The sequence below is a fragment of the Priapulus caudatus genome, unplaced genomic scaffold (genome assembly GCF_000485595.1).
Source record: "Priapulus caudatus unplaced genomic scaffold, Priapulus_caudatus-5.0.1 Scaffold132, whole genome shotgun sequence".
Classification (NCBI taxonomy): domain Eukaryota; kingdom Metazoa; phylum Priapulida; class Priapulimorpha; order Priapulimorphida; family Priapulidae; genus Priapulus; species Priapulus caudatus.
The window spans coordinates 308,744-318,697 of record NW_014577193.1 but is presented as its reverse complement, the minus strand read 5'-3'; the positions used below and the strand labels follow the sequence as shown (position 1 = coordinate 318,697).

General features: G+C 46.6%; 2 protein-coding genes across 2 annotated transcripts in view; one reads left to right on the top strand and one right to left on the bottom strand.

Annotated features, from left to right (window-relative positions):
* LOC106805893 (zinc finger protein 271-like) overlaps positions 1-5,548 on the top strand; it is a 7,268-nt gene extending 1,720 nt beyond the window's left edge. Inside the window, exons 2-5 of the mRNA XM_014807662.1 lie at positions 2,482-2,741; positions 2,869-3,156; positions 4,259-4,549; positions 5,540-5,548. Of these exons, the coding sequence (XP_014663148.1) occupies positions 2,482-2,741; positions 2,869-3,156; positions 4,259-4,549; positions 5,540-5,548 (848 nt within the window). The remainder of the gene's footprint in view (positions 1-2,481; positions 2,742-2,868; positions 3,157-4,258; positions 4,550-5,539) is intronic.
* A 2,951-nt stretch (positions 5,549-8,499) lies between these two features.
* LOC106805891 (ral GTPase-activating protein subunit alpha-1-like) overlaps positions 8,500-9,954 on the bottom strand; it is a gene marked incomplete at its 5' end in the record, with an annotated part of 44,683 nt that continues 43,228 nt past the window's right edge. Inside the window, 1 exon segment of the mRNA XM_014807661.1 lies at positions 8,500-8,550. Within this exon segment, the coding sequence (XP_014663147.1) occupies positions 8,500-8,550 (51 nt within the window).

Below are 9,954 nucleotides of genomic sequence, written 5' to 3'. Positions count from 1 at the left end.
CACGGGCATCGAGCCGTACAGTTACACAAGCAGATGAGAGAACCGAGCAGTGACACGGCTTCGGTCCTCGGCTCTGCCAGAGAGCGGAATAACATCGTCAGCTGATGTAGCTGTTGGGCAGTTTTCATTGCTCACTAGATTGCAGCCTCAGCATCAGTCACAGCTTCAGCATCAGTTCACAGCTTTAGCATCAGTCACACTTCAGCATCAGTCACAGCTTCAGCATAAAGACCATGTTGCATAAGTCACAGCTTTAGCATCAGTCACAGCTTCAGCATCTGTCACAGCTTCAGCATAAGTCACATGTTTAGCATCAGTCACAGCTTCAGCATAAGTCACATGTTTAGCATCAGTCACAGCTTCAGCATCAGTCACAGCTTCAGCATCAGTCACAGCTTCAGCATCAGTCACAGCTTCAGCATAAGTCACAGCTTCAGCATCAGTCACAGCTTCAGCCTCAGTTACAGCTTCAGCATCATTCGATCTTACGCATGATAATTAACGATACACAATACTCGCCAATATTGGAATCTGTTTACTACTTTCTTTTGTGGAGTTGCCTCTAGGTTAATATAATTGGAAGGCATTAATTCTAGCTTATATTACGATTATTACAAGTATGAAATCATCACTGGTGGTAGATTTATCATCAATTAGATACAATTCTAACAAATTATCATAAAAAAAATTGCCGAGTAATGATTACATAATAAAAAATACAAACAGTCCATAAAAATGAAAATGAGTTGTAAGGAAAATGATATGGATTAATAATAAGGTATTACTGTCCATCACCCATTAATACAGCTGGTTAGTTATGTGATCTGACATTATAATAGATGCATGTTTACAAGAAGTTGTGTAGAGGACATTGGTTAATAAGACCTATTTTATAATATTTACACTAACTATTATACTAATAAGGAGCCATGTGTGTGAATGTTATTTTTACGTGACTATATATAAGTTATTTTTGTCAACTTATTTACTGAGTTGCAGGTACAGGCTGCCGGATTAAGAAGTAATGCTCACTCATAACCTGTATGTCACATTACTCAGGAAATCATTGCTCTAGCATCAGAAACACCCAAACCATACAGACATTAAAGGGATTTATTACATTCATGCACATTACACATTCGGTGTCATGCCTGCCGGACAACCCCCATGCAACGGCAGGCGGTGTGAATCAGAAAGTAGTATGTGCTAAACAGTGGGTACACATAATAACGTAAATTAAACTTGTCCTTGCCCGAGAGATGGAAGCACTATACACATTGGGTAAAACGATCAGGAATTCGAAGAGTGACATCTTCTTTGATGGCTCATACCCACGCTGCATGTAAGCAAACAAATGCAATGAAGAGCACGCAAAAACTATACTTTGCTTTTTATATTGTATACATATTTAGGATTATCAATCATTAATCATTAATGATATCAAAGTTGGGAACACTCCTAATGGAGCGTTAGCCTTCTTTTATCCCTACTGCTAGACCATGAGACTATTTTTAGGCTACTACTACTAGCATAGATACCTGGCATTTAAGGATAACAATACTCAATACCAGAGCTGCCAACATTGACCTTTGTAAATAGGAATTTGAATCTTTGAACAAGCAGGAATCTTCGTCACCAAGTAGGAATCTTGGGTAACGAGTCATTTAAGCACAATACTATAGCGGTTCTACATCGATTAACAAATAAAATGGAATCATGCATACTCATTGGGTTCATGGATATAAGCGCTGACCACAATTCATTTTCGCAATGTGCGACATGTGCAAATGTGAAAATGTGGACAGCTCTTATATCCTTGGGCCACTCATTGTAGTGTAACAACAAACACAAAGATACAGGCATAGACTAAGAATATTCTTAGTCTATGATACAGGCTATGAGAACAAAAATAATACAATGTACACAATCATTGGTCGAGTCTCCACCCCTGGACTACGTCCAAAATCGTAGTATAATGTGTGTGAATCAGAATGGCGTTAACTAGTTACACAGCTTCTCCATGTTGTTACAGGAGTAGAGGTGTGCATTCTAGAGCCGTAAACTCACAAGCGTCAAGGCCAAAGGAATTGATCAGGTTTGATATTAACAGTTGGCAAAATCACAGATGGCTCGAGTAAAAAAAGGTGGGTATGAAGTCTTATAGCATAGTGCAATTTCATATGGTTCTATATCTAAACCAAATTATATTCTCATTTTAACATGAGCTGTCGTGTAAGTGTTGGGCAGTGATAATAGGTTCAGTACTTTTATATTGATATATTAACGTATATCGATATAACACCTTTGTGTCAGTGTAATAACCCCAATAACACATTTTATCACAGACTGAACCAAATGACAGAGAGGAAACCAAACGAAACAAGAGAACGGATTAGAGTGCAAGAGAGAGAGAGCGAGAGAGAGAGAGAGAGAGAGAGCTAGAGAAAATGCGAGAGATAAAAGTGTTATCATGATTTTCAGAATTGGTTGAGAATCCTGGAGAAAGAGCACATGTGAGATTCGCCTGTAATGTGACCATGAGCAACATACTGCTCCAACAAGACTGCAAGAGCGAGCTGCTCACTCCACCTGGCGGCCAGACACTCGCGCGCGACTCGTGCGGTCTCGGTGCCGTGAACGAGGCGAGTGAGTCCATCGTGAAATGTGAGCACTGCTGGGATAGACACACCGCGACAGAGGGCTGCAACACCGGCGCCACCTACAGCATGCCCGAAGAGTCGGTGCCGCGGCAACACTGCGAGTATTCCGTCGGCGAGTCTAGCAAGTCGTTGCATCGCGAATCACCACTTGTCGAGTTGCCACCTCGTAAGTCATTAACTGACATCTCACCGCTACCTGGCGAATCAGTACTTGGTAAAGCACACGACCCTTAGTGAATCGCTAACTTGTGAAGCGGCCACCTGGTGGGATCGGCTACCTCTGGCAACGAAAACGCCACTGCAAGATCCGGCTACTTGGCAACACGCCACCTGGCGAGTCGGTACTGAAAAACTGGCAGAGGCGCCACCTGGCGAGTCGTACGCGTGCGACATCTGCGGACTCGCGTTCGTGCGTCTCGACGTGCTGCACGTGCACATCGCGACGCACACGGGCGAGCGCGCGTACGCGTGCGACGTCTGCGGCGCCGCCTTCATCGCCGCCTCCGTGCTCCGCTCGCACATGACCCTGCACGCGGCGACGACGGACGACGGCGGGACGCCGCACGACACGCAAGCAGCGCGTCAGACGACGGGCGCGCTCACCAGCCGGCCGCCTGCGCAGACACCCGGGAACGGCCGGCGCGACGCGAAGCAGCGCGTCAGACGACGGGCGCCTACCAGCCGGCCGCCTGCGCAGACCACACGGGGACGCCGACGAAGCCAGCGCGTCAGACGACGGGCGCCTCGCCAGCGACCGCCGTGCGCGACAACGCGGGACGCCGCGCGACCGCCGAAGGCAGCGCGTGCAGGAGCGACGGGCGCCGTCGCGCAGCGACGCGGAGCCGTGCGCGGCACACGGGACGCCGCGCGACGCCAAGCAGCGCGTCAGACGACGGCGCGCTCGCCAGCCGACCGCGTGCGCGGACACCGGGACGCCGGCGCGAGCGCGAAGCAGCGCGTCAGACGACGGGCGCCTCGCCAGCCGGCCGCGTGCGCAGACACCGGGACGCCGCGCGACGCGAAGCAGCGTGCGAGCCAGTGCACGGAAGAGAAAATGTACACATGTGACGTTTGTCGGTTGCCGTATGAGACTCACGAAGGACTGGCGTATCACATGCGCACGCACCAGAAAGATAGACCGTACGGATGCGACGTGTGTGAGGCGTCATTTAAAACTCAACAGTCGTTGAGAATTCACATGAAAACGCACAGAAAAGATCGACCATACCAATGCGATGTATGTGTGTTGTCATTTAAAACTAAAGAAGTACTAAAGAACCACGCACTTAAGCACAGCGACAAGAGGCCGCACAAATGTGACGTGTGTGCAGCGACGTTTAAAACTCGGCATGGTGTGATAAGCCACATGCACAGACACAGCGACGAGAGACCGTACAAATGTGACGTGTGCGGTGCAACGTTCAAAATACGGCAGCGACTGATGGACCATCATGCTCCACACACACGGAGGAGACCCCCACAAGTGTAAAGTGTGTCAGTGGGCTTTCCGCAGCCTGTCAAACTTAAACAAGCACACACGCAGCATACACACAGGTGAGAGACCCTACAGCTGCACAGTGTGTCCAGCACGGTTTAAGATCAACGGGCATCTAAAGTCACATCTGCGCATACACACGGGAGAGAAACCGTACACCTGCCACGTGTGCGAGCAACGCAGTGCGACACATTCCGACCTGAAGAAGCATCTCATGGTTCACACCGGCAAGAAACCATTTGCGTGCGATACTTGTGCAGCGACGTTCGCTCGCAAGCAGCATCTTGTTTCGCACGAGCAAGTGCACACTGGGAAGAGACGGTACCAGTGCGACGTGTGTAAGCTGCGCATTGCATCTGTGTCGGACCTGCACAAGCACATGCGCACTCAGCCGGTGAGAAACCGTATCGCTGTGACGTTTGCAAGAAGAGCTTCAGCCAGGCCCTCGACTGACGGCCCACTTTGCCAAAGCTCACGCACAGTAAGCAGTCACACGACAAGAGTAAACGGTTATACGACGAGCAGTCAACAAGAGCCGCAGAGCGTCTGGGCTCATCTGAGGTGTGTTGCTACGGTTATAAACGTAAAATTTCAGTCGTGCGTAGTACCACATTTGTTAGGTGCAGATATGCAGACACGCAGTTGCGTACACATCTCATTGTTAGGACATGCCCACCTATCGCAGCAGATGGAGGGTAGGGGAGGGTGGGGGAAGGGGCGGGGGGAGGGTGGGGAGGGTGGGGGGAGGGGCTCTAATAGCAAAAGCAGTTCACTCCTTTGTTAACAGTCAACAAATCCATGTTTAACCCTCCTCTTGAGGGTCAAAAGGTTATCAGACACTTACTCTTCGCACGTCAGTGGAAAGCACATTTCATGGTCCTTTCAATAAAGCCATAAAAATGGTAGGTCACCGCTGAAAACAAAAAGTTTTTTCAATCGCTGCGTCAGCCACCATGTCCTCGAGAAAATGTCTAAAATCTGCCCTGTGCCCCATTTGACCTTTGACCTGTGACCTCCAATTTCAGCACAGTGATGGCTTTTCCTACCATGATGCTATACACCGACTATCACGAGCCTAGGTCGAGCCGTTTAGATTTGTGCCGCAATTCTGCATTTCCTCCCTATACCTTAAGTTTAAGGAGGGAATGTTTCCCCTTCTTTTACACCTCTTGACCTTTGACCTTTGACCCCAGCTTCGACATCCAACTCTGTTTTCGGATTACACCCCCCCACTTCCGAATATCGTGACCGTACGTCGAGCGGTTAAGATTTGTGCCCAACTGTTGACGGACGGACGACGGACGCTCGCACGACGGACGGACGCTCGCACGGACGGACGGACGGACGATCATGCGATTCTACAAGCTGCATCTGACTATGTCAGATGAGCTAAAAAAGAAGACCAACAGTCACTTGACGAGAAAATGCGGTCACATGGCTAACTTGTTGGTGGTTTGGTTAACACACTAAGTTGTCCCACTACGAAGCTGAAATTGCACAGCACAACTGACGTCATGACATTACACTGTGTCATAAGTCTGTAAGCCTGCTAGACAGTTGACCAGTAATGTCATCATGATTCGCACGGAACGACCATCACGCCACTCTCAAGAAGACCATGCTTACCAAAGAGCCCGCCCCTAGCCTACTTTCATACACCATGTTTTCCGATGACTACGCGTTTAGTGCCCCCACCCCCACCACCACACAGAGAACATCTACTTTCTTCCACTGTATCCTCCCACCACCATCACCGCCAGAATATCCTGCATTCTTTCCCGTGTCTCTCTACGATCACACTTACCACACGCCACTCGCCCCACACCCGCGGCGCAGCGAATGCCGGGATATCCTAGTATCTCGTGTATTATTATTGGATATCGATGGTCCTACCTTCTTGCCCATGTCTCCCGACGACGGCTCGCTGATGAGGAGGCTGGAGATGGCGGTCGACAGCCTCCTGGATGATCTTGCCGGGCAGGTCGGGGAAGCTGTGGCACGATGAGACGTGCGTGGTCGCAGCGGCAATCAGCAGACTGTCCGTCGCTACGCGCGCCCCGCCATGTTTGTTGAACTGTAACGCCACGGCAACGAACGTTACTCGCCTGTCAGGGCAAACTTGCGTGACATATTCACGGTTCCCCTTCATCGTCTCTGTTATATTACATAGGTTGAGGTGCGTTTATGCTAACATTTTGTGACCAATATCATTTTGTGTGCCTTCGTAACCCGCATTACCGAAAAGTCATTTGAACTTTATTTATTTTTTATATTTTGTGCATTACATTTGGAGTAGTGATTATTTGGTTTGGGATTGACTAATATGCTAATATACTAAGCGGCTATGGCAGCATTAGGTGCGAAATGCCCATATTATTTGTGTGCCTTCGTAACTTCATTACGAAAAAGTTATTTGACCTTGGTCATCTGAAAGTGAATTTAATTTTTTTTATTAAGATTATTATTTTTATTTTGTAGTATTATACTTGGAGTGGTGATTATTTGGTTGGAGGTGACAAATGTAGCAGTGCCAGCAATGTCAGCTTGTTTTACAGCAGTTGTACAAAGATGTAAGTGTGAAATTGGTTGAGGTTGTGCTGAGACAACTAATCATCCATCAGGCACACACATTCACGATGTCTACCTGCATAGCAGGCTCATGTGTCTGCAATAGACCGCCCGACAATACTATCTAATGCACGGCACCAATCCACCCGATCGTTCGTCACATGACAGCCCCGTGACATACTGCTCTAGTTCTGTCAAATTAGCTCCCCCAACAACCAATTGGCAGCGCATTGTTTCTATAGTAAACTCGACAATCTGACATTATTCTGAGACACGATCGTTGCTGGGTCTAGATCACAGCTGGTTGCACTGTTCAGGTTGATGTAATGGGTCACGCCAAGCCTGATCATGTCAGCGACGATGGTGAGCAGGATTATACAGACGTGCGCGCAAGTGTGTGCACGCACGTACAATCAAACATGTTAGCAGTCACCTCTCTATAAAGGACACTTTTGGCATTTACTTGCGGTTGGACTGTGTAAGGTGTTTAGACGTCAACAGCCGTGCCCGAGTGATGCACGGTACGCTACTGACGATGTAACAATTGCCGTACGCTACGATATATACGTGAAGCAATGACGACGATAACACTTGCCCTGAGTGCGAGCAGCAGAACATCGAAAGCCTCTCTCATCTTGGAATGGAAGGTGGCATGAGTGAGTTCCTCGTAGCAGATAGATGCCGATGTGCTGATCGCAATACACCTGTCAAACACAAGCGCAGCTGACATGTAACAACATGCACAAGCACACATCCACATATGCAGACACGCACATGCGATCTGGGGGACGCATCAATATAGACACACGCCATCGTTTAACGATAAGTGAGTAAGATTCTAGTCTTTTATGTGCTTATTGGTAGTTATCGAAATGAAGAAATAAAATATTGTTAAATGCAAAATAAATACTAATAAGAAAACCCATTGCTAGTGTTACCGTTCCATGATTCGTAGTTGATTTACTGTGCCATGCACGCGACATTCCTATTTGTTTTGTTTTTTGAGATATTCTAATACAAATAATGCACAGAGTGTGAGAGTCAGAGAGAAAGAGAGAGCGGCCGAGAGACAGAGCGAGAAAAAGCGATCGAGAGAGAGAGAGAGAGGAGAGAGAGAGAGAGTGTGAGAGGAGAGAGAGAGAGAGAGTGTGTGAGAGAGAGAGAGAGGAGAGAGTGTGGTGAGAGAGAGAGAGAGAGTGTGTGAGAGATGAGAGAGAGAGAGAGTGGTGTGAGAGAAGAGGAGAGAAGAGTGTGTGAGAGAGAGAGAGAGAGTGTGTGAGAGAGAGTGTGTGAGAGAGCGAGAGAGAGAGAGAGAGAGAGAGAGAGAGGAGAGAGAGGGAGAGAGAGGGAGAGAGAGGAGAGAGAGAGGAGAGAGAGAGGAGAGAGGAGAGAGGAGAGAGGAGAGAGAGAGAGAGAGAGAGAGAGAGGAAGATAGAGAGACACAGAGAGACACAGAGAAAATCAAGTGAGAGGGTAGAGGGAGAGAGAGAAAGAGAGAGAGAGAGAGAGAGAGAGAGAGAGAGAGAGAGAGAGAGAGAGAGAGAGAGCGATCAAGAGAGAGAGACAGCGAGCGATGAGAATAAGGTGAGATGGAGTTCAGTGAGCGTACCTAGCCAGTCCAGCTGGCTCTTGCGTCCACATCTCATCAGCGCGTTGATGATGATGTCCTTGGCGTGCTCACGCGTGAGCAGCTCCGGGCCGGGCGTAGGCAGCTCGACACCGGGTGTGCCGCTGTCAGCGACGCGTGTCTGCAGCACGGGCATCGAGCCGTACAGGTTAGCAAAGCAGATGAGAGACCGAGCAGTGACACGGCTTCGGTCCTCGCTCCTGCAAGAGCGGAATACATCGTCACTGATGTGCTGTCGGCCAGTTTTCATTCTCACCTAGCTTCAGCCTCAGCATCAGTCACAGCTTCAGCATCAGTCACAGCTTCAGCATCAGTCACAGCTTCAGCATCAGTCACAGCTTCAGCATCAGTCACAGCTTCAGCATCAGTTACAGCTTCAGCATCAGTCACAGCTTCAGCATCAGTCACATGTTTAGCATAGCCAGCAGCTTCAGCATCAGTCACAAGCTTCAGCATAAGTTCATCACTTCAGCATAAGTCACAGCTTCAGCATCATTCGATCTTACGCATGATAATTAACGATACACAATACTCGACAATATTGGAATCTGTTTACTACTCTCTTTTATGGAGTTTCCTCTAGGTTAATAATTGGAAGGCATTAATTCTAGCTTATATTACGATTATTACAAGTATCAAATCATCACTGGTGGTAGATTTATCATCAATTAGATACAATTCTAACAAATTATAAAAGATTGCCAAGTAATGATTACATAATAAAAAATACAAACAGTCCATAAAAATGCAAATGAGTTGTAAGGAAAAGGAAATGGATTAATAATAAGGTATTACTGTCCATCACCCATTAATACAGGCTGGTTTAGTTATGTGTCTGACATTTATAATAGATGCTATTAAGCAAGTTGTGTAGAGACATTGGTTTAATAAGACCTATTTTATCATATTTACACTAAACCTATTATACTAATAAGGAGCCATGTGCGGCTGAATGTTATTTTTACGGTGACTATATTATATAAGTTATTTTGTCACTTATTTACTGAGTTGCAGGTACAGGCTGCCGGATTAAGAAGTAATGCTACATCATCAACCTGTATGTCACATTACTCAGGAAATCATTGCTCTAGCATCAGAAACACCCAAACCATACAGACATTAAAGGCATTTATTACATTCATGCACATTACACCATTCGGTGTGCATGCCTGCGCGGACAACCCCCATGCAACGGCAGGCGGTGTGACATCAGAAAGTAGTATGTGCTAAACAGTGGGTACACATAATAAACGTAAATTAAACTTGTCCTTGCCGCGAGAGATGGAAGCACTATGACACAATTGGGTAAAACGATCAGGAATTCGAAGAGTGACATCTTCTTTGATGGCTCATACCCACGCTGCATGTAAGCAAACAAATGCAATGAAGGAGCCAGCGCAAAACTATACTTTGCTTTTTATATTGTATACATATACGTGTGCATACAATATAAATAGATAATAAATGAATATAATATATTTATTAATTATCTGTTATATGTATATTATATATACAGATATGCATATTCATGTATATATATATATATATATATATATATACATATATATATATATATATATATATAAACATAATATACATCAAAT